Source organism: Pseudopodoces humilis, chromosome 27 (genome assembly GCF_049639895.1).
Source record: "Pseudopodoces humilis isolate 2021_Gansu_Grassland_sample_001 chromosome 27, ASM4963989v1, whole genome shotgun sequence".
Classification (NCBI taxonomy): Eukaryota; Metazoa; Chordata; class Aves; order Passeriformes; family Paridae; genus Pseudopodoces; species Pseudopodoces humilis.
The window spans coordinates 2,902,412-2,926,885 of record NC_142226.1 but is presented as its reverse complement, the minus strand read 5'-3'; the positions used below and the strand labels follow the sequence as shown (position 1 = coordinate 2,926,885).

At 47.8% G+C, this 24,474-nt stretch overlaps 1 protein-coding gene across 1 annotated transcript in view; it reads right to left on the bottom strand.

Annotated features, from left to right (window-relative positions):
* Positions 1-1,866: 1,866 nt before the first annotated feature.
* Positions 1,867-24,474, bottom strand: part of GRIK3 (glutamate ionotropic receptor kainate type subunit 3) — a 105,773-nt gene continuing 83,165 nt past the window's right edge. The window contains exons 11-16 of the mRNA XM_005529899.3: positions 18,458-18,681; positions 13,274-13,392; positions 11,129-11,346; positions 3,862-4,084; positions 3,398-3,648; positions 1,867-2,064 (exon numbers count right to left, since the gene is read on the bottom strand). Of these exons, the coding sequence (XP_005529956.2) occupies positions 1,870-2,064; positions 3,398-3,648; positions 3,862-4,084; positions 11,129-11,346; positions 13,274-13,392; positions 18,458-18,681 (1,230 nt within the window). The 3' untranslated portion in view covers positions 1,867-1,869. The remainder of the gene's footprint in view (positions 2,065-3,397; positions 3,649-3,861; positions 4,085-11,128; positions 11,347-13,273; positions 13,393-18,457; positions 18,682-24,474) is intronic.

The window sequence follows — 24,474 nt, the reverse complement described above, 5'->3', positions numbered from 1 at the left end:
CTGATTTTGTTTGGGGTCTCTCTGTTGTTTCTGTACATCATGTAAAAAGCAAAATAAGGACAAACTGTGTTCCACGATGGGGTTGGGGAACAGCTCTTCTCCCCTGAGCTAATCTGCTAATTCTGCTCAGCTCGAGACAGCCTTCCCGACTGAGCACGGGGAGGAACAGGTGGGGAAAAACCTGAAATCAGCTAGAGACAGGTTTGTTCCTTTGGGCAAGGATAACCTTTCCAGCATGGCTGTGCAGCTCAGGAGGGTGAATGGGGTCAGTTCAGTGGCCGTTTGGTGTGGTGGCCTCAGCACATGGCACAGAGTGAGGCTGGGGCTGCAGAGCCTGGGCACTGCCTGCTCCATCTCTGCCCCATCCACACAGGTGGGCACAGGTGGGGTCCTGTCCCTCCTCCCCCTGCAGGGGATGGGAGTTGCTGTTTTCTACATCACTGGTGTTTAAATCAGAGCTTTTAAGCACCTTTGCATCATGTATGTGACATTATGGGTTACAGCGAGTGGAGAAATTTCCATTTATTTAATTTTATGACTGAATCCACAATGTCCCTCTGACTGCCTGCAGGTCCCCTGGCAGGGATGGAGCTGAGGAACGTTACTCAAGTGTTACCTTAGGTCAGCAGAGGGTTCTTTGGTAATTCTGCCTAAATTCATCTGCAGGACCAACTTTCTGGGTTAAGCAACCTGAAAATAAGAAGACAATTCATGGAAGATTTCCTCAAAACATTTTTAGTTTTTTGCTTAAATCCCACAGAGAGGCTGCCTGAGGGGTGGCAGTTTGTGGTCAGAGCAGGCTTGGCTTTGCTCCTCCCAGGTCAGCCCTGGCTGAGATTAATCCTTCAGGTCCTTGATGCCATTGAGAACACTTAGTCCTAAACCAGGCCCACAGTCCCTTCCCAGTGTGGAGTTGCAGTTCAGCACTGCTGAATTTCATGGAGATTGGTACTTCTGGCTCTTGGAAGCAGCTTTGCTCCTGCTGGAGCTTGTGGACCTGGTTGCTTCCCATGCTTCACTGCAGGAGAGACTGAGCTTTGCAGGAAGAGCAGAGACAGAGCTGAGGACCTGGAGATCACCCTTGGGGCTCAGGCTGGGGCTTGGCACGGGGAGTGTGGGTGCTGTCACTCGGAGGTGCAGAAGATCCTGTGCATGTCATGCTGTGCCCTTCCTGGCCCACAGCTTGGCTCCATTTCAGACTCACCTTCCCCTTCCCAGTGCCCTGGATCTGCTGAGGAACATGTGTCACCTTCTGCCACCGCACTCCCACGTGGACATCGCGCTCCGCATGGCTGCAGCCAGCACAGCCGCGAGTGAGGGCCACCATGAGCTGCTCTGAGGACAGGCATGGCCTCAACTGTCCCGCTGCTTCCCAGGTACCTTTTCCGGGCAGTGTATCCAAAATGTGCTCTGTGTGTCGGTGTGGATCAGGTGCTCACACCTGACCCAGTGTTCCTGTTTATTGCCTTGCTGATGGAGCTACACTTGGGGCTCCTCCTCAGCCGCTTGGGGTTGGCTCAATTCTGCTTCACCTCCGCGTGTTTTCAGTGTGTAAACATCAGACTCCTGTGGTTGGACTCCATGAGGCCTGGAGGATCGAAGCATTAAAAAAAAAAGGAATGAAAAGTAACAAAACAAATGCAAAAAGCCCCAAGACCCACGTTACTGTCCGTGGTTGGAAGTTCTGGCTCCACTGCGTTGATGGATTCAGCTGGGTTGCAAAGGCCTTGTTCTTGAAATGAACAAACCAGGCTTTTTTTTTTTTCTTTTTTTTTTCTCATTTGTTTAATCCATCCTTCCCTAGTTAAGGGTGCATCCAGCCTTGTCTGCCGCAATTCCTTCCCTCCCACCCCCCCCCACTGCCATTCCCTAGGGAAACACAGGTGCCAATCCGGTGTTGCAGGTCATGTTGTCCTTGCCGGGCAGCCGTCGGTCGTTGAAGGTGTGCATGTTGATCACCGCATCCGTCTTCACCATCACGGGGGGCTGGGGCTTGTGCTTGACCCGGCGCTGGCAGGTGAGCGACAGCCGGATCTCGTCAGCCATGGCGCTGCAGAAGGAGCGCTGGAGACAGCGGGGATGATGCCTTAGGATTTTAGCTTTTATATTTTTCATATATTTGTAATCCTGCAGTTCTTTAGTGTTTCACTGTAAAGCTCCATAGCCTGTCAGCTACTGTTCTCCCATTTTATTGAGACAAAACAATTCCTGTCTAGGCCTGGGACTCAAGGACACCTCACTGTCTCAGGCCCCAAAAACTAAAAACAGAAGTGAATTGGGGGGGAGCAAACTGGGGGTAAATTACTTCATTGCCTGAAGCTGAAATTGGATGATTAACCCCTGATATGTAAATGGCCCAAATTTATATCTATGTAAAAAACTCATGACCACTGGTGTAGCCCCTGGGAAGCTTTTGACTGCGCAAGGTGAATCTATTGAAGACCTTCAATAAAAACCTGCTTTCATTCTCTTATTCTTGTCTAGTCTCTGTTTCAGGTAGCCACTCCAAGGCATCAGGGACAAAATGCTCTGTTACTGCTGCAGGGTTCTGCTCCTCCAGTGGGGAACAGCAGGGCTGGAAGGGCTCAGCAGAGGGTGAGCACAAGGTTTGGGGCTGTTTCAGGCATCAGCTGTGCTCTGTGAGGCTGTGTGGGCATCTGGCTGACCCCTCTCCCCTGCAAGGACTGTACCTGTGACAATCCTGCACAAAGGCAGAGCTGGACGTCTGGTGTTGTGTGATCCCTGTGGGGAGGCTTGGACGGGTCTGACCCTCCTGTTCCTGGGCAGCTTTCCTTTCTCTGTCTAGTCCTTCGTGAGGGCAGCTCACTTTGATTTCTGGTCATGCACACAAGTGCACGTTCCACTTACTGTACCGGGACACCCACGGAGGAGGAGAAACAAAAAAGCAGTTCTGATCTTTCCTGAACACTGATCAGGCACTGATCAGCCTATGAGTGTGGCAGGGTTGATAAGAGTGTGAGGCTTCCTGCTGGGCCCTGACTTGTTCCTCTTTGAATGGGACTGGGGAGAAGGCATGGATAGTCACACCTGGAATGTGACAGGTGATTTCAAGTGGATGTAACAGCTGAGAAAGGCCCCTCCTAGAGACTTCTGTCTATATTTTAATGATTTATTCATCAGCTTGCTCTAAACTACCATTCCGGTGTGTCCTGGTCTGGCTGCTGCAGCAGCAGAGGACCCTGATCAGAGCAGACGTGACTTCGCCCAGAGTGGAGGCCGTCAGAGGGACAGACCAGTGAGCCTCTGGGGATGGTGTTTGAGGGCTGCCAGGCTGGATCCCTCTGTCCCCTCCCTGCCCGTCCCTGGGGTCAACATGCACAGCCCTCCATGGCTGGGTTAAGGGCAGTGCAGAGGCTCAGAGGGAATCAGTCAGTACCTGCTCGCGCTCCGCCGTTTTGCGCAGCTTGTAGATGAATTCCACCATGGCCACAAAGACGGATAGCACCAGGCCTGCTGCCAGGACAATGAAGATCCCTCCAATGTTCTGGATGCCCAGGGCACTGGCCTCCTTGTTCTCATCCTCAGGGCAGCCATTCCCCCGCCACCACTTCTCCTTCATGACGTGGAGCTTGTCCTCCTCCTGGAGCTGCAGGATGGCGATGGTGATCTTGTCCCTGTACGGTGACCCTGGGGATGGGAACACTGTTATACACAGAGGGAAAGTGGGACAAAATCCCACCAAGCAGGGAAGGTGTTAAGCAGAGCAGTTCAGACTTTTCTGCAACAGTGTGAAGTTTGGTATTTGGAAATTTGCTGCTGGGAGTGGATTATCTTAATCACCTCTGTGCTGTGTTTGTGGCAACCAGCCCCTCTCGAGGTACCTGCAGAAGTGTCACTTACCCATGGGCGTCCCAATCCCATAGCCTTTGGTGTCGATGAGCCCCCCGATCTGGGTGAGGTTGCAGTTCCTCTGGGTGATGTACTCGATGGTGGTGGACTCCATCAGCAGTGCGTAATCAGCTGTCAGGGTTCTCTGGATCCCCTCCTCGTTGTTTTTAACCAGTGCTGTGGGTTTGCTGCTCATGAAAGCCCACATTTTTTCAAATGTGGAAATTTTTGATTTCTGGAAAAACGATACCCACCCCGCCCCCAGCCCCAAAATAAGAATGAATTCTCCATTTGCTGAAAGCTGGTATCTTTTCAGTTAATAACGAGAGGAATGACAGATTTGTCTCTACAAACAAGCTGTGGGTCTGCTGGTAAATAAAACTAGCACTGAGAGATAAAAGAAACAATGAGATTAATTCCACTGATTGATGAATGGAAAAAGATTACAAAGCCTTTACAAACAAATGGTAGGTTTGCTGGTAAATGAAATTGGATATTGAAAGATGAAAGAGACAATGGGGAAACACCATAAATTCCATAAGAATTAAAAATTGAAAGTGGGGGGTTATACATTAGAGGGGAATCTTAGGTATCAGGCACTCTGGGATAGTTTGTACCTCTCAAGTAGCTCAGCCAGTGGGGAAAGAGAGGAAAATTAGGATAAAAAGGAGGGTGCATCCTCCAAAAAATTGGAGATACCCCAGGGGAATGCCCCATGGCTTCTCCCTTTATTGGAATAAAGTAAAAGGACTCCTCTGTCTCCTTTTTGGACATGAACCTCTGGTGTTTATGGATTAATTTTCCTGACAATAATAATAATAGTTGAGAACAGATCACACAATGGAGCAACCAAGAATTTGACTTTGTCTTAAATGCCTTCACAATATCATTTGGATTTATGTTGCCCTGAAGAGAAACAAGGGTTGCAGCAAACATCCCACTGTGCATGTGCTTCAGGTCCTGAGGTGGAACTGAGACCCTGCCAAAGACCTGCAAGCCCTCTCCTCTCCCAAGCCATTGGCAGATCTGCTTAAATGTGTTCACTTCCTACCCAGGATTTGTTTACCCCGTAATGTTTCTGCATGCAGAGAGAACAGAGAGAGTTTTGGAGGACGTGGTTGTCTCTACACACACTTTATGATATTTTTGTCTTTCCTCAAGCATGGCAAGGAAACATGTCTCCTCTGAGATATGTGCAACTGCCAAACAGATTTAACGTACCCACGTAAACAGAAGCATAGAGATATTCAAGAAGATTGTCTTTCGGCTAAAAATAAACATGGATATTCTTTCACTATCAGCAGACATTCTGTTGCAAAGGAAGGAATATGTTTTCTAGCTTGTTATTCATGTGAACGTTTTTTTTCCTTCTAGAAAATGTGTTGAGTGAGAAAAAATATGGTTATTTTATGTCTTGCCATAACATTTGAAAAGTACCGTTTATCTACGAGCACCTTCTGAGTTGTCTCTGTCAGTCATCACAAAAGTCACAGAATCCCAGAGTGGTCTGGGTTGGAAAAGACCTTGAAGCTCATCCTGTTCCCTCCCACCCCTGCCATATGCAGGGAAACCTTCCACTAGACCAGACTGCTGGTCAGAACTGGCTTTAGTTTAGGAGGATTTCCCAGCCAAGCAGAGCAGTGTCCTCTTGCCCCTTTGCTGGTCCCGGTGCTGCTGTGGGTCAGTGCTTCTCCCTCAGACCAGCCCTGGAGCAGCACTTGGACACTGAGGCTTGTGTTCCCACTGCTGCCAGCTCCTTTATGCACCATTCATCTTTTCTGCTCAATTTCTTGTTTTTCCTAGATCTGTTTTTGCCTTCTTATTTCATAAGAGGCAGCTTAGTCAGCCAAACCTCCTCCCACACTGTGCTCCTCGGCGAGCCTGGAGCTGGCAGATAACTCAGAGGGCAGATAAGACCCAGTGCTGTGCCTGGAATAAGGGTGGCCTCTCAGCAGCTGCTGCACGAGGAGTGGCTGCGGCAGAGCTGTGACTTCAGCTGTCATTTATCTCTCCACAGGTTTCTGTCCTTCCATGAGGAAGCAGGAGATGGAGCCCCAGCCCAACTGCTGCTGCCACAGCTCCCCCTCATTTTTTCAGCATCACCCAAAATATGCCAGCATAGGTTCTTCTGATAAAACCATAATAAATAATGGTGAGGTAGCTGAAAGTCCCTTGTCATGCTTCGTATTTCAAATGCTTTGCTCATCCACCTTCTTTATTCCAGGACGTTTAGCAAAAGTTAAACATAAGCTCATCACCCCAAAGATGGGTAATGCAGTGCTGTTCAAAGAAGGGTTGTTCCTCTTCTTTTAACCCTGTGGGCCCCTTCTCCTGATTGAAATACTCAGGGATTCATTTCTTCTCCATTAAAGCTCGTGCTCGTTATAATCCACTTGATGAATACACAGCAGTGGATGTGCTGGAGCAAGCTTCATTCAAGAGGCAGGATAATCTCCCTCACTTGAATATCTGGACCAGTGCCTGTAAGGTAGATTTGTGGCATCTATCAAACCTCAAAGAGCAGCAAGAAATGTAGCCTCCAAAAGGATTATTAAATATCTGTACATTACAATGGGTAATTGAAATGAATCATGTGCTTGGCTGGCTGATAAGGACTTGTTTAACATTTATGTAGTTCACATCAGAGGCCTCTGGGTTCCTAGGTTCTCCCTCTCTCTTCTCTTTCTGCATTTAATGCTCCTTGGGTGTTGACACAGAGCTTTTAACACCAGTGTTCTCCCAGTTTAGAGCACAGAGCAAAATAAACTGGCAAAAAATCAATAAGCTGCATTTAGTGAAGCAAATGGGACTTACATGAGGCACTCAGGATGGACCTCTTCAGGCAACTGAAATTACATGAGACAGGGCTCCCTGGAAGAGAAAAACCACTTTTCTCTTCTCCTCTTAAATCACTGCTCCTGACCATCTTGAAAGGACTTAATTGTGTTTGGGATGCAGGGAAGAGCCCAGATCTGTCTGCCCTGACTGTGCTGCTTTGAGCCCAGCTCCAGCCCTGCCAGGGCTCCTGCTGGCTCCTGCAGCTGGGGCACGCCTGGGTACAGGATGGCCACAAGGATGGAGCTGCTGGTCACTGCTGGTCACTGCTCACTTGTGCCCAGTGAGCAGCTGAACAAAGATTTGGGTGCTGGGCTGAGACCTGGCAGGCAAGGTGAGCTGGGAATCCCTCCAGGAGGGAGGTCAGGCCTTTGGTGCTGGCACACCCAGCCCTGGTCAGGCAAGTCTCAGGCTCTAAAACCTAATGAGAAAACTACTTTTTCAAGGGAAAATTCCCCAGCTGTAATTCCCAGCATAGCCCTCACAGGTTGATAGTTTGCTAGAGCTGTGAGAGTGATGTTGGTCATCGATCCCAAATCGCAGGAGCAGCGAGGGCAGGAGTGTCCCTGCTCCAACTCACACCCAATTAAACCACAGAACATGTTTTGTAGTTGAAGGAAAAGATAATTTCTCCACTTCCTCCTCTCAAATACTTGGGCCACACTGCAAAGGCATTGCTTATTGATGGGAATTTGGATGTCATCAGCCAGGACGGCACCACAGAAATAAATAAAACTATCTTAGTAGTACTTAAGTAATAAAGAGTGCCTTAAATTGTGATTATTTTGCTGATGTTTTTCCTGTGTTCTTTATTTGAGTGTACATTTTAGTATGCTGGATCCCTGATTTGAGCGTAGTTTACCTTAAAAAATCCTTGCTGGGGTTAGTTACTGGTCTGACCTGGTATTTTTTGTGCTGTGGCTGGGTGCTAATTTCTCAAGAAATTCACCATTTACTTTTATGGGCTTCTTAAAAGAAGTGTATCTCTGTTGGTTGTGGGTAAAGGGACCCTCCTGTGCCCCCGCACCCTCCAGAGGGTTCCCAGGTTCCCCTCAGTGACAACTTTGCTGCCAAAGGTAGATGAGGAGGAGCTGCTTGGGTGCTCTGAAGCATTAAGATAAATGGCCTGACATTGGCTTCTTCCTGGCAGAGCAGTTCCCATGTCAGAATCCCTGAGACGTTAGGAATGATGGAGATATTGCTAATTATCAAGGGCTGGTGCTGCAGCCGTGGCTCTCACGGCAGGGTTGAGTCTCACTCCTGCTCACATCTCTCCCTCCGACTCATGCGAGTGGAGCTTCTCCTTGATTTGTTCAGGATAAATAACACTAGAAGCTGGTCTGCTGTGCTCTGCATCTTAATCACCCCGTGATAGTGTTAAATGAGATGTGTGTGTGAAAGCCGAGTGCCAGCTCCTCCAAAAGCAGCGATCACAGCGACACCGAGAACGCCTCCGAGTTCATTCTTCAGAGTCACAGCTCAGAAGCCACCTTTAATAAGCAGTTCTGCAGGGCCAGTCACCCAAATCAATTAATGGAATCGTTTAGAGGAGCCCCTACGAGGTATCTTGCCAAAACATATACGCTTTTTTATCAGCCAAATTGGCAAGAAAGGAACTTTCAGGCTTAAGATTTTCAATTCCAGCCTGTATGAAAAAATAAATTGATTTCCACCAACTGAAGATACTTAGTCTTGAGGATTTAACATTTCTGGATGAGTGAGTATATGTGTACACACATACACACACTCACACCCAGACTCCAAACTACACGTCAGACCTGGCCTCCCATTCAGAGAGGCAGCATCCTCTGCAGGATGGGAAGGATTTATGAGTTATAATGAACTCTAGATGCTGTTCCTAAATTAATTGATCTGTGTTTATTGCTGTAACTCAGTCTGCATTGCCAGAGAGTAAACAGCTTCTCAAAAGTTCTTTTCATGAAGGCAAAATCTTCCAATATGGTTGGTAAAGCTCTCTTTCCTTCCCATTTGCTGTGGCTGGTTTGCTCGGCTGCATGGGGCCAAATTTTGTGGGAGCAGCATCCCTCATGGTGGGGCTGTCCCAGAGGTGTCTTGGTTCCTTTAGGACTTTTGGGACCTTCTGCCGTGGCCCTGGTGAGCTCTGCACAAACTCTCAGGCAGCCTGAACACAGAACTGGTCATGGAACCATCTCATGGAACAGCGTGCAAAGCGACTGCCTTCCTCCCATCATCCACTGGTCCCTAAGATCAGCCCCAGGGTGGTGCTTTCCTCCTGCATTCCTGGGAATGGGCCAGGATGGGCACAGACAGCAGGGCTGTGCTCAGGGTTCGTGTGTGCAGCTTGCAGCTGATTTCACAGGGAGGAATGAAGGAGTGAGACCCTGCTGTGAGGGGAAGGACTTTGGGGAGCAGCCATACAAGGAGCCAAGCAGCAATTTGGGCCAAGTATAATCCACGGAGCCAGTGAGATCCTCATTTGTGTGCTGCCATCAGAGCTTTGTCCCACCGTGACAGTGTGTTCAGAGCTGCTGGTGTGCTCAGGAGCCGCAGGAGCGCTTCAGGAGCTGTGGCTGGCGTGGGCTGCCTCTACTGGTGCCCCCTGGAGCAGAGCAGAGCAGAGGAAGGGGAAAGAAACCATGTGCTGTTCTTCCAGTGCCACTCATCTGAGGGAGTGGGGATCCTCAGCTGGCACCTGGAGCTGTGCCAGTTGTCCCCATGGAGGTGGCACTGACAGAGCAGCTGAACCAAAACCAGCACAGAAACCACTCAGTCAAGGACACAGACCTTGCTGGGAGCTGGGAGAAATCCCACATCCCTCTGTACAGGAAGGACAAGTGAACAGAGCATCCCATGTGAACACTCCTGCTGCTCCAGCAGTGGAAATGCTTGTCAGAAGGGACATTCCTGAGAATTCATCTCCATACACCAGTGATAATATAAAGGAAAAGGAAAATACGCTGCATCAATAAACCATGCCAAGGCCGTTAGAAACCTGAAGTAAGATTCTGATGGATAATGATATGAAGCAATAAATATGCTGTGTCCTGATGATTGTTAAAAGAGACACTTGCCTTTTATTCCCATATAAAAGTCATATTGGAGAGTGCGGTTAGAGCACACAGTTACAGCCAGCCTTTCCCTGCTGGCTGTTCTGGGTTTATACGGCTTTGGAAGACACCACCACACATCTGGCTGTGCCATGGACAGAACTGCATGGACCAGCTCCATGGCAGGAGGCAAACTGGGCATTCCTAGAGTCGTTAAGGATCAAACCAACCCCTCCATGGCTCTTTATCAACCTCTGCTGCTGCCTGTCAGAGTCAGGACACAGATTCAGGGAGGACAGTGGCTTCTCAGCCAGATCAGAGCCAAGAGAAGTTGCACAGGAGCAATGCTCTCTCTAGTATTAAAATCCAGCATATTGGCTTTCTTTAATGAGTCTTGCCAATTATACTGCTGAGGCCTCATCAGGCTACCATCAGCCTGTGCCTGCTCAAATCTTGCAGCAACAGGCACAACCTGCTTGATAAAGCCTGAACTGTGTTAGTTACATGTATTTCCTTCTGCATTAGGGTGGTGGAGGGGGAAGGAGCCAGAGGTGCAGGGGAGCCAGCTCCCATTCCCGAGCCAAAGCCTGGGATCTTCCCTTGGGCCTCTTTCCTTGCCAGGGTGATAATTCCTTAATCACCCCTCATTTCTATCCCTTTATTCTCTCTCTTTTTAAACTGGGTTCTTACAGGCCGGCAGTGCTTTTAAAGGTCATTTTATATCTCTTGGTTTCTTTCTATTTTTGAGGCTACGGTGGAATCTGACAGACTTCTGAATTTAATTATGCTTTAAATAGAAGAAATTAATGCAATTGAATTGTGATGTGCTGGTAGTGTTACCTTGCCCTGGATCTCAGAGGTTAATAAAACTGGATTACATTGTTATGAATACCTGAAGCACAAGAAAGGTATTTCAGCTGTAAAAAATACTGGTCAGGGGGGCACTTTGCAACATCTGTCCAGCTGTGGGTTTCATTTGGGCTCTCCTCTGTCCCTGAAGGTTCAGCCTGGGGGCCCCATGGGGCTGTGCTGGCAGAGGTAGGGAAGAAGCTGGATGGGTCAGATGTGGAAATTGGGAAGATGTTTTAGGGAATGCAGATTTTTCTGCAGTGCAAAGCTGCATTTTGGTACATGCTACGTTTTAGGGTGTCTGAACCAATATCAGGTAGAGCCTGAAAAACCGTAAAATCAATTTAATTTTGTAAATGTGACTTTAGTTAACAAAAGGGAGGGGGATTTAGCCTTGGTGGGACTCAGGTGAGCGACAGTCTCAGTCTGGGCAAGATGTGAGACTGAAAGAAGCTGTGTGGAAGGCACAGCAGGGGCAGCTTGGGAGGCGTTCTGTCTTTGGATCTTAGTCCCGGTTCCTGTTGGCATCTCTGCCTGGAAGGTAGAAAGCCTCTGCCTGGTCTCACCTTGAAGAAGGTCATGGTAGCTCCATCCTTCACTGCTCCATACTCTATTTTTGTCTGCTTTGCCAAGTCATCTGCCGAGTCGATGGGGGATTCCATCCTCTCCACTGTCAGGAAGGCCGCAAGGTTGGCCGTGTAGGATGAGATGATAATTAGGGTGAAGAACCACCATATGCCACCAATGATCCGTGTAGACAGGGCTTTGGGCATCAGCTCCGAGCCTGGTGTGGGAGAGGGCAAGGAGGGGAGAGGAAATAGGGGGAAAGAGCCCATTTTGTGTATCCATATGTACATTTTATATACATACATACATACATACATATATATATATAAATACATATACATACACACACACACACACACACACACACACACACACATATATATATATATATATATATACACATATATATATATATATATATAAAAGATCAGGTATCACTGTCAAAACTGTTACAGGCATGCAATTAAAGCCAACTGGTTTTGAGGCAAATTATCCAGACATCTTGCATGTGAAGACATCAGTGGGGTTTTTGTAGCATTTGCAGAAAAACACTCTTCCTTGATTACTGACCTTGGGTACAGTGCCCAATTTACAGGAAACATCCAAACTGAAGTAATTAACTGGGCTGCTTTTATGAGATTTAAATAGCAAGCTATTTATGAACTTTTATGAGTGTTTTGTTCTGCCATTTAAAAAGGGCTTTGCTTTTATACAGATTATTTTCAAAAGACTCACTCTGGGGAATGTGTTCAAATACACAAGGTTTTAAAAAAAATCAAACAGTGAGAGAAAGGAACTATCAGGGTCCAGGGCTTTGAATGCCAGTCAGAAGGGGGGAAGCAGGAGATGTTATGGCATAAAAGGTGTAGTGGGTCTGGAATGACTTTTATTGAGAAGACATGAAGGACTAAATGGGTTGTGCTATTTTTGTAATCACCCAAAACACCTTTTAAAGCCAGGCAAGAGCTTTGGGTTTGAAACAGCTGTGCTCAGAGGATTTATCAGCCTGGAACGTGCAACAAAGATTGGGCTTCGCAAAGCAATTTTAGGCAGCCTGGCATCAAAGCGGAGCATGGGGTGTAGTTTTCCTCCCTTCAGAGTGCAGCAAGGAGACCAGGAAGAGGAGGAGTCCTAGATATTGAGGGTGCTTTGGCTCTCCTCAAGATCCTGCTTCTTCTCTCTTCCATCTCCGGCCCTTTGATGCATTGGATGCTGTGACATCAGTCTGGCTTTGAAATATTTTTCTTCTCAGATGCAGAATTGAGTTAAAAAGAATATAGCTCTTTTCATTTATCAGCATCTGATAAGAGGGATGATTCATCCTGCTAAACTGTCTTGCTGGGAGCTGTCACTGTCCATGAGGGCAGCCGAGATCCAGGAGGAATGTCTATTACAGGCAGCAGTGGAGCTCGGAGCAGGAGCTCTGTGCCTGCCACTGAGCCGAGGCTGTGCTTCTTTTGCTCTCTGGATATAACCACTGATACACGGTAAATTAAAGTGTGACAAATGTTTGACATTTTCCACTTATTTCTATTCCTGGATTTTCTGCAATTAGATCACAGCTGAATTTTGTTCCTTATTCAGAGCTGCTCCCAAGGTCCCCCCCGCTGCCTTCTGAATAGATTTATTCTATTCATTTCATCTCTCTATTCCATTCATACACAGGAATGTAATCCCATCCATATCCCATTTCTGAGGTCCCTGTGACTGTGGTGGCTCACACCAGTGCCACTGATAGCTCTCCTGAGGGGCTGGGCAGAGGCTCCCATGGCAGCTCCTCAGCTTTGCCCTGGGCTGGGGGAGCTTCAGGACATCTCATGCTACCAAGGACCACCAGGGAGGGGGAAAATGGGGATGGAGTGGAGGGCAAGACACCCTGTCTGCTGTGTAAGTTGATTTAGAACAGAGAGAGAGCCAGGTCAGAGATCCTGGAACTGAACAAATGGTTTGAATTAACAGAAACAGGAATTTGCAGAGTCTGTGGGATGTGGGTGAATGAAGCAGCAGAGGGAGATGAAGACTCCTCCTTGGAGCACAGTGGGTGTGTGCTCAGCACTGCAGGGGCCAGGAGGTGCTGGGAGGTTGCAACCAAACCCAATTTTCGATTTAAAAAACCCTAACAGCAGGTTACCCTGCTGCCCTACCTTGCTGCATCAGCGCTCCCATCCCAAACCAGAAGCTGTTCAAGAGGGTGAAGTTGTTCTCCACAATGTCCGAGCCCGGGTTGCAGGGGTGGGCGTCGTACCACTCATAGGGGCTGAACCTGCAGCACACATGGAAATGAGAGCTTGTTATGGTGCCTTGGAGTGGCTGCCTGAAACAGAGCCTAGACAAGAATAAGAGAATAAAAGTGGGTATTTATTAAAGGTCTTCCATAGATACACCTTGGGCAGTCAGAAGCCTCGCAGAGGCTGCACCCAAGCTGGACAATGGTCAGGAAATTTTCAGACAGATTAAGTTTGGTCTATTTGCTTATCAGGGGTTAATTGTCCAATTACAGCTTCAGGTAATGAAGTCACATACCCTCAGTTTGCTCCCCACTCCCTGATTCACTTTTGTTTATACTTTTAGGGTCTGAGGCTGTAGGGTGTCCTTGGATCTCAGGCCCAGAGGAATTGTTCAGTCTGACCAAAATGTGAAGACAGTAACTAACACTTTATATGGAGTTTAAAGCTGTGCACTAATGCAGTACAGGATCTGACCAATATAAAGGCTAAAATCTTAAGGCATCAGTTAGATAGATGGCAGGACAAGACCCTAAAGGAACTGGAAAAAAGGAGTCTAAATGCCTCTGGTGCTGCTGTGCAGGGGCTGCCAACCCTCTGGTGCACAGCTTTATAGAGAAAAAGGCAAATTCAGCTTCAGACAGCTCTAAGTCTGTGTCCTGCATTCTGGAAAGCAGAGACCTGGGAAGCCAAGTCATCCTGGGGTGTCTCAGGTGGCTTCCCCAGAGCCTTTGGTCACTTTGGATCTTCTCTTCAGTACTGTGTCCTACAACAGCACTAGGAGCATGTGATGGTGGGGTGGAGTGGGATGGGGTGGGGTGGGATGGGATGGGGTCCAGACATGTAACCTCTTGTGTGTAACAGTTTGAAAACAGGGGGGAAAATGGCATTTTTGATTGACTGAGGGGAGGAGCCTCAGTCATTCTGCAGCAGCAACAGGGACAAACTGGTGTTTCAGGAGATTCTCCCACCAATGCACATGGGAATCAGGGTGGGATTTAGGTCACTGAGAAAGTAGAACCTTCCACCATCCTGACAAGCAGGAATTTGGCCCAGCCAGGGCACTGGCAGAATGTGGTGATAGTTTGCTGTGGATTGCTGTGTCACTCGGCCCTGTGGTGGGTAGTGGGAGAAACTTACTCCCTGTGGGGATGTATTTTCATGGATAGTCCTGCAGTTCTTGAGTAAAAATGAGGGAATTTTCTAGGAATATCTTTGCAAATTCTGCCTAAGATTGTCAGGAAAGCACCACTGGGAATGAGCTCATTCAGCTAGAATCTGGGGAGGATGCTCAACAGGAGAGATGTTAATATTTTTAGAGCTGTTTATTTACATTTTCTGAGAGTCCCAAATTTTGCAGAGATTAAATTAAAAACGTAATTGGTATAATTGCTTTTGAACCAGGCATTAATTATCATCTCCGCTTCCTTCTGGAATCCCTGGAGATTCACAACAGCCCCTTCTCAAAGCCCAGCCCACAGCCTGTATCAGGAGATGTTTCCCTCTGTCGTTCTCCACCAGATGCGCCACCACCCAAGGAGACGGCTCATGGCTCAGTTCCAGGGGTGCCTTTGCTCAGACAGTTGGATGTGTTTGGAGACGGGCCCCAGCTCTCTGCCAGGACTCTCCTGGCACTGAAACCTGCCCTGGGCACATGTCGGTGCGAGGCCGTGGTCCTGGCACGCGGCGGTCTGTGGGTAAAACCATCACTGAGGATGGGCAAGGCACAGCTCTCGTGGCTTTAGAGATTACCCTGGGCACAGCTGTCCTACTTTTTGCTTCTGTTTTCCACCTTCAAGGTACAGCCTGATGACCTCTCCCTTCCTCCCTGGTTTATCTCACCTTCCTGCAGTGGGGGCTGTTCCCTAGGCTGGGTTTGGGGTGTGGAACCACAGGTTCTGCTCAGGCTGCATCCTGACATTGCTGCTTGTTCATCCAGGGGATGGCTGGGCTGTCCTTGCTGCTCACCCTCCTCTGCTCTCTAAATCAGTGGAAATCAGCAAGGAAACAAGAACCAGGCTGAACTCAGACCTGGCTTTGTATGCTGCATATTCCTGGCTATGGATTCACACCAGAGGTGGATAAAGGATGGTGTCTTGGTCCTTTCTGTTGGATAAAGCCAAAGTTCAGGAATTAGATTAAAACTTTCTTGGGCTGCCAATGAAAGACTGAGAAAAAGAAAGGGAATGGGTAAGATCAATGAGCCTGGCAAGATGACACGCTGGAGAGCTTCAAGGTCTGAGCAAAAACCCACTGGTGCAGCTAAAATGACAGAGAAATATTCAGAAATCTGCAAAGCAGCAACAGCCTCCAGTGCTTCAGCAGAGAAACCATTAGTGGAAGCAGGAGGTAATGAAGGAAGGAGGGAGAGGAGCTCATTGACCCCATACAGCCAGAGCTCAAATCAATGGGGGAACTCAGGATTCTCTGTGGCTGGCTTCCCTCATCCTCATGTGCACAGTGGGCTCTGAGAAATATTTCATCAAAAACTAGGATCAATCTCCTTTCAGTTTTTTGGCAGAGAAATTGAAGCATTTTGAAGAAGTTTAAAAGATCTAACACAAGATACCTTTGAGTCTAAATGGAGTCCCCAGATAAATTTTCAATGGACGATTCAGTCCTCGCTGTGGTTAGGATGAAGATTAAACCCACCCACCCTGCCACGCAGCCAGAGGGGTTTGGTGTAATTTGGAGGCTGTGGGAGCCTGAGGACAGGTGGCAGTTCAGGCCAGCCTGGCACCACAGCTCCCAGACACATCATCCCACAGAGCTGTGGGCACAGCCAGTGTTGGAGGCTCTCTGGGGACTGGGGGTGGGAGCAGGGGCTCCATCAATAGTGAAGAAAGACTGATTAAAATGACAGATGGGCCAAATCCATCCTCTGCCTGCCTCTAAATGGTTCCTGAATCTGTTTTAAATGGCATTAACCTATGGTTATAACATGAGCAGAGGGCTCTGGTGCCTAGTTCAGAAGACTCATGTCTGTGAATTAAGGCTTTTCTATTTTGATTGTGGTTTTCTTCTGAAAATTGGATTTCAGAGGCCTTGCAGGGGTCAAAAGCAGATATTGTTTCCATTACTTCTGAATGCAATAAATATTTTCCCTGTGAAATCTCTTGCTTTCCATCTCTATGTGTTAAAAGACCATTCCTGAAGAATTTTAATTACCCCAAATATGTGGTGTTCTTTGAAAAAATGGAATGACATAAAAAATATCAGGAGCAAAACATGAAAATGAAGCTGAAATTGCAATATTTTATGTGTCAAATTTAGTCCAAAAACTAGCCTGATAGGGAAAAATTGTTCTATTATATCATGATGTGATGCAGGGACATGCTGAGGCTCATTTGAGAATAAAACCTGAGACATAAGCCACAGCTCTTCAGGTTTTCATCCCTCAGCATCAGCCAAAAGCCCAGGTCAGGCAACACTGCTGTGCTAGGACAGAAATCCCTGTTTGTATAAAGTAGTGACTGAGAGACTTCACATCAGAGATTGTCTCAGCATTTCCTTCAGCCTTTTTGCAGAGTTTCATGTGCAGATACAATTTTCACATTTAACATGCTTTGAAAATGGGATCTGGACAATTTGGGCTGGATCTGGTCATTACGAGCTGGGAAAAATAAGCTCATAAATGTAAAATTGTGTATGAATTGTCACTGTAGGCCACACGAGCAGTCTGGTGCTGGTGCCATGGAAGGCAGCAGTGCTGTGGGAGCAGAGCCCACTCAAGCTGTGCCCTGCCTGCATGACAGGGATAGCTCGGAAGGGCTTTCTAGCAGCTTTCACAGCATTTTCCTGCTCGTGGTTACCTTGGGTTCATTTTCCTGGGGAAGAGTCTCGTGCTGCTGAGAGCACCTGGTTCTCTCTGGCACCCTTGGGTGAGGAAGCATGGCAGAGACAAGGGAGGAATTGCAATTGCAGCTGGAACCTGGATCATGTCCTCTGAGAGGAAAACACAATGCCCAGCTCTGCCCCTGTGCAGAGGAGGGACCAGAGGATGTACCTGCCTTGCCATGCACATTTAATGTGCTTTGGAAATGGGGTCTGGACAATTCGGGCTGGATCTGGCCAATATGAGCTGGATAAAACAAACTCCTAATGTAAGCACTGCAGGTGCCCAGCTCACTCTGCTGCTCTGTGTAATTAGGATATGACAGAGTGAGTGCAGGAAATCTGCTCTAAATGCTCCCCTGGATCTGAGGGATGCTGAAAATTGTAGATTTGTTGTATGATGAGGGTCAATGGAATCTGCTTGCTCCAGTTCTGTGTCTGATCTTTCCTTTGACTCTCTAGTGTCAGTGGATGAGGGAGGAAGGTTTGTGCTGGATGCTCCCGGGAAGGAAGCACAGCAGAGCTTGGGGAAGAGGGTCTGCATGGACCCAGGCAGCAGGGAGGGTTCTGAAATCCCCACTGGTATAAATTCAACAGGAAAAAATGAGAAATGAGCATCAAACTGCAGAATCTTTCCTGGATATGGTGTTTATGCAAAATACTCCATTGAGGGCTGTGTGTGGTCATGGAGGGCATCTGCCTGCAGGAGAGGGCAAGTGCTTTGTTTTGATTTGGAAAGGTGAGATCATGTATTGAGAGCAACCCTGGACTGTATCTCATCAAAGGCCCTGTGGAATTAACAAGCCATGCAAATGTATGCAAATTTTGCATTTAAACATGGAGGATTTAAACATGCTAATTAGATGCATATTAATTTTGTAAACAGACACATTGTCTGATCCATAGCAACGGCTTCTCCATTCTTTTGATATAGGGAGGGGTTTGTGTGAGTGGAGGGATCAGAGACATCAGTGGAAAATGGAGCAGGAGGTGGGAGCTCAGGAGCCAGGAGAGTCTGGGGAAGGGTGTGAGCAGTGCATGAATGGACAATGATAGGAGGGCAGAACTACTCTTCATACACCAGGAGATGCTGACGGGATGGAAAGGCTGCAAAATTTCTAAAACCATGGAAGAAAGTCCATTTTAAAATTCTTTCAGACTGTGAGTGCGTGAAAGTGAGCAGGCAGCCCATGGTGATGGAGCAGAGGGGATCCAGTGGGGACAAGGGTTTGATGCCGCAGCTCCCAGCAAGGACCAGCATCCCCTTACCTGGCTATGACAAAGAGCACACAGCTGACCCCCAGGTAGGCGAGGAGAATGTACATCCAGATGTCGGGAGAGAGAGGGTTGAGGAAGGAGAACACGCTAGGGTTGGTCCCATTGGGCTTCCTGTACAGGATGCTGACCCCCAGGGTCATGAAGGGCTTGGAGAAGTCGATGGCTTTCTCCCGGACATGAGTGATGGTCAGAGGAGCCACGGCCAGGTCAGCTTTCTGCAAACAGCACAGAGGGAGGGGACACAGTCAGGGAGAAAGAAGGAGTTACAAACCCAGGTGTTTCCATCCCCTTGGAGACACCACAGCTCTCACACAGCAGAAACAGACACCCCAAAAAACCCCTAAAGTGCAGCCCTGGGGTTCCCCGCTCTTGTTGCACACATGATTGACATTTGATGTTAAATACAGATGTTGGGGAACAGAGTTTGCTGTGAAATACAGATGTTGAGGGTACAGTTTGCTGTGAAATACAGATGCTAGGGGTATAATGTTAAAATAAAATTCATAAAATACACCATAAAATACAGCACAACCAAATGGAGGCATTACAGCCTCTGCAGCTTGTGCCCCAATGCAATGAGCTACTCTGAAATGGTCAGAAAAATCCAATTTTACAGTGTTCTAAAGTGTCAGTGACCCTTGTGCTTGCTCCTTGCCACAAGACTCTACAACAGTGAGTAGGCTGCGTGCAGACCCTGCCACTGGCAGCGGTGACTTCTTGTTGTTGTTGTTGTTGTTGTCCTTCTGTTCATTTGTTCTGCCTGTCACACTGATGCAAGAGGATAGGAGGGTGTGGAGGAAGGCTGCTCTGGATGGAGATGAGGTGAAGTAAAAAATTCAATTCCTTTTCCCTCAGTCGTTTCACGATACATCTTGAGAGGCTCAGTCTGAGGCAAGAATGCTCAGTGCCTGCACTGTGTGGAGGGGAGACCCTCTGAGGAAACACTATTTAATGATGGAGTCCTCAGCCCATCCTGCTGGAGTGGTCGGAGCTCCATGAAGAATTTCAGCTGAACATATTCTTTATCCTGACATCTTATATTAATTGTGTTTGCTTCTATTATTTCTGTTATTTATTAATTTCTGTGCTAATTCAACAAGTGACTATATATACACCTTCTTTCTGTTGGTTAAGAGCTGCATTCATTCCTCTCACTACACATTCATCCAGGTTCTTAAAAGCCACACATAAATACATCCAAGGTTTCCTCAATATCATCTTGCTTGAGCTTTGCAAATCATTCTTTGGGATTGTGAACTTTTGAGGAAACACAGACACATAAATTACAGCTCTGAAGTTAAGCAGAACCTCCCCCCATGCCAGGAGCCTGGGCGAGATTTATTTAACATCTGGTTCTGAAAATTAAAATTCTAAATTACCCGCGAATGATAATTACCTAGAGATACAGTAGATTTGTCATTATTCATGAACTTTAAATCAATACTGGCTGGGACATACTTTGCTTCAGCAGGAACTGGGGGTTCACTGTAGGAACCAGAGCAGATCCCTGGCCTGTGCTGGGGGTAAAGCTTGTACCAATGGTTCCATTTGACTTTGCCAATCTTTGATGAAAGCCAGTGCAATATTTACAAATCTGAGTCTTTTACTTTAGGAAGAGTCTCTAGATGAGCTTTTTTCCGTTTACACGAGTGTGTGTTTGTGTGTGTTTGTGTGTGTAAGGGACCCCTCCAATGAGTGCAGCCTTACAGCTCCTGAGCAGAGGCCTTCAGGAATTATATAACAAGGGTAAAAATGATGTATTTTTTGTTCTAAAGTGGTTCTCCAGCTGCACCCTGGTTGGTTTCTTTTCCTTCTCACTTTGCAAATGGAAATACATTTTTACATCAGCCTGGTACAGGAAGAGCCCATTTCAGTCACTGACATTTGTCAAAACTTGTGGAAAATGGGAACAATATTTTCCCAGGGAGCCCATTGTGCCAGCTGTGGCTGTGGTGACATGGACAGAAGCTGAAGGGGGTTGGAAGTGGAAGGGCATTGGTGGCTGCCCAGCCTGAAGTGGGGATGTTCTGCATCCTTGGGACCTTCCTGGCAGGTTTGGAGCTTGGCTGTTCCCACCACCTTACAGCACACCTGGAAATTTTGGCTGAGTGCTCCCCACAGTTACAAGGCAGAAATGGCAAAAGAAATGCAGCATTTTCCCTTCTCCATCACTTCTGTGTGGGTGTCCTGACTCACCAGGGAAAAGCAAAGAAGATGTTGAAGGATTTGGCTATGGGTTTTTCTGAAGGAGAGAGCAAATGTTCTGTGGTCAGAGCTCGCTGGCAATGGCCATGATGAGGCATCCTCAGCCAAATTTGTAAGAATGATACAGTGAGCTAAAGAACGGCCTGGAGCTTGTGCTTTGCCACAGAAAATGAAGAGAGAGAAATCTGCATGGATACCCAGGGATCCAACTGCTTTTAGCATAGAAATAAAATTTAACTGTGCCATTCCAGCAGCTGATGTGCTCCCAGCCCTGTGTCCTCCCAGGGAATGTCACATTCAGGCAGGACAGAGCACAGATTCAGGAGCCTGGGATGGGGTGTGTCCTGAGCAGTTGGAGGCAGCACAGTGCTGCACTTCCATATCCTTTTTATCAATGCAGATTTTTCTGAAGGTGGCTTCTAATTAAGGGTTTGCTGACAGAGAGGATCTAAATCAAACCCACCAAGGGTGAAGCTTTGATTTGTCATGCTCTGACATTCCAAACTGGGCAGTCAATTACCAGACTCTGTCTGCTTCCTTTACTCAGCCCTGACTCTTGTGCTGTAGCACAGTCAAGTGGGTTTTATTAAAGATGAGGATTTAGAGCAAGTGCCAGTGGCTTAAAGACCCTTGTCCAGCAAAACCACTTAAGCCTGTGCCTCTGTTTTACTGGCGCTCACACGTCTTCCAAGTCTTGTGCCTGTTCTTAAGTGTTCTGCTGAATTGAGGCCAAAAAGATGAATTCTGCCGAGGCAGCTACACATCAAATGCAGACACTTCTGCAACACACCTCCAAGGGTTTGGATCTCCTTGTTCACCCAGTTACAGCATTCAACTTGGCTGGAGCAGCTGTGGGTTCACCGGGCATTCAGCACAGGGATGACTGTATTCACTGCAGAGATATTTAGCTTCCATCAGAAAATGTTACATTTTCTGAGAGAAATCTTCTCTCCAAGTTCTCAGTTATCAGGGAGATGTGGCCTGTGGGTCAGGACAGCTCTTGTGCAGCCATGGGCACTGTGGGAATCCTGCAGTGCCTGACCTCGGCCAGAGCCAACCCACGGGCAGTGGCTGGTCATGGCAGAGCCCACCAACAGCATAAGAACCAAGATAAATATTTATTCGGGAAAAATAAGCTGCCTCTGTGCTTATTTTGCCAATCTGAGTAAGGTATTTACATAAAATAATCATATGTGTGTTGCCTGAGAGACAGAAATAGTGTGTGTGTTTCACTGATTTAATTGTTACCCAGTCCTGGTGCTGTCATCCCTTGGTCTCTCTTGCCACTGCCATGCTGGGGCTTCTGCCTTGGCTCCTCTCTCTGCTTCCTCCTCTCCTTGCTTGGCTGCTGTGCCCTGCTCCCGCTCCCTGTCCCCATGGTCTGCCTGGCACACACCTGCATCTCCCCACACCTTTCCCTGCAGTACAGCATTGTCCTGTGTGGGATGAGGGGCCAGGCATGGCTGAGGCAGCTCAAGGCTCAGAGAGGGGAGGCTGCTGCTGGGGCAGGTGTGGGAGTGCTCTCTGGGAGAGCCCTGTGCCTGCCCAGGGGCAGGGGAGCTTTCACTGGCAGCAGGGATGCTCAGGGCGGGTAGGTTCAGTGCTAACTGTCTGACTCCAGCTCTTAACGGCTGCTCTTCTAATCTCACTCCTAATTTAGACATAATTTTTGTCAATGGATTTATTCAATATCTGGGGTGAATTAAGAACAGATGTCAGCAGGAAAAACCTAGCTGTGAGCTGAAAGGGAGGAATGAGGGCCATGAGGTCCCGTTGGGGCTTTTATAATTTTCACTTTAAGGGAGATCTCCAGTGTTGGAACTGCCATTAATTGTACCTGAGGGATGTGAAGGCTGGAGGATTCCAGTGTGAGACTGGCACTACTTTGAGAGACAAGCCCTATCCTATGGATTTCTGGCAGGTGAACCTGCCAGCAAGGGGCAAAGACACCTGCTGAGGCACACAAAGAACTTGGGGCTCCTAATATACACATCCTTCACCTGGATCCCTGAGTGCCACCCAGTTATGAATCCACCATCCATCCAGTAATGATCTGAGCACAAAAAGAAAAGCTTTTCTTTTCATTCTGGCTTATTTCCATCCCATTCCTAGCACTGAGTGTCTCACCAAAAGGTAGAGGACATTTCATCCAATGAAATTGTTTAGCCCCAGTTCATGACGCTTGAGATAAAATATCCAGCAGTGCAGGAGCATTAATGGGGAGCTGGCAGTGCAGTGCAATATGTATTTCTGCCAGAATATACTGTCAGTAAATGCCCACTTATTGTGGAATTGTAAAATCAACTGTCAGGAATCGTCCCTAAGGATGGATATTACAACTCCTCTACAGTTACCATTGGCAGGGATTTCCATTAGAAACCCTGGTATTTGCCACATCTTTTATTCACACCTGAAGCTGCAGATTGAATGGCAATGTGATGTGCACTGTCGCAGCAGAAGACAAGTTTTATTTGTGAACAAGCTTGTGCAAAATGTCCAGAACAATTCATTCTGCTGGTTTTATGGGATTCTGCCCACAAACAATAGGGAAGATTTGCAGGCATTGCTTTGCCAGACAACTGGAATTTATAAATCAGAACGGATGGTCCATGGTGTGCAGTGGAGCTTTGCTTGTATCAGTAATAATTTCTATGAATAAACATCAATAGCAGTTCACTGCTGCTGAAAGGAGGAGGTTTGCCAGTTGTCAGGTTCCCTGTTTGTTATGAATAATGGGCTCAGGAGCTTCTCTGCATCACCTGGGTTCCCCAGACCTCCCTGAATACCTGAGTTCAGCTCTCATGGCCCTTCTGATCAAGGCTCCTCTGCGGGAAGGGCCAGAGGGGTGATGATAAGCAGTGGACTGTGGTGAGGAGAGAGGCTACTTCTCCAGGGAATGAACTGAACTCCTCCAAACAGGGACTATTTGTGCTGAGGATGAGCAGCAGATGAAAGGCAGCAGGGCAGGGCTGTTGCATTCAGCTGCATGAGGCTGTTGTCTCTGGATCTGCTACTGGGGACCTGGCGGACAGGGTCGTGCTGTGGCTTCTCTGATTGCTGTCGCTTTTCCTGTTTATGCTTAAGGCCAGACTAGAAACACAGGGATTTTACAAAGGATTATAGCCCGAGGCATCCCTGCCTGTGGCCAGACGTGTCTGGATCAGAGAGAGTGGAGGGGGAGGATTCGTGACTGCATCAGGCCCAGAGTGCTCACTGTTTAAACACCTGTCCTGGCACCTGATTCACCTTTGGGGAGCTGACTTTTGGGGATTTATCCCTTTGGTGACAGCACCTTTGTCCCCAGACACTGCTGACAGGCACCCACCTGGGCCACCCTCACCCAGCTCCTCTGAGGGGCATCTCCAGCCCAGTGAAGGCCATCCCAAGGGACAGGTGCCCCTTGAAAGCCCATCTCCTCCTCTCCAAATTTCAGCCCCAGCTCAGGCTGAGTTGGCCAATTCCTGGTGCAGAATCTGCCGCTTCCACAGCTCCCGAGCCCTCTGAGCTACAGTAATTACCATTTTAGCCTCTCACTTCACCCCAGGACCACCCCCTGCTCTGCACAGGTCAGTCAGGGAGGCCACACCAGCTCAGCCCACCTGTGTCACAGCACCCTGGGGGGCTCCAGCTCCTGAGCTAAGGGGGTCTTGAGCAATGCAATGACTTTCTGCACTGAATTAATCCTGGCCTGGGTATTTGGACATCGCAAAATCCTGTCTGCTTCATGCTCCCACCTGAATGATTCCATTTGTTTATGAGAAGGAGACACTGAACACAGAGGAAAGCCAACTCAGATATCAAAC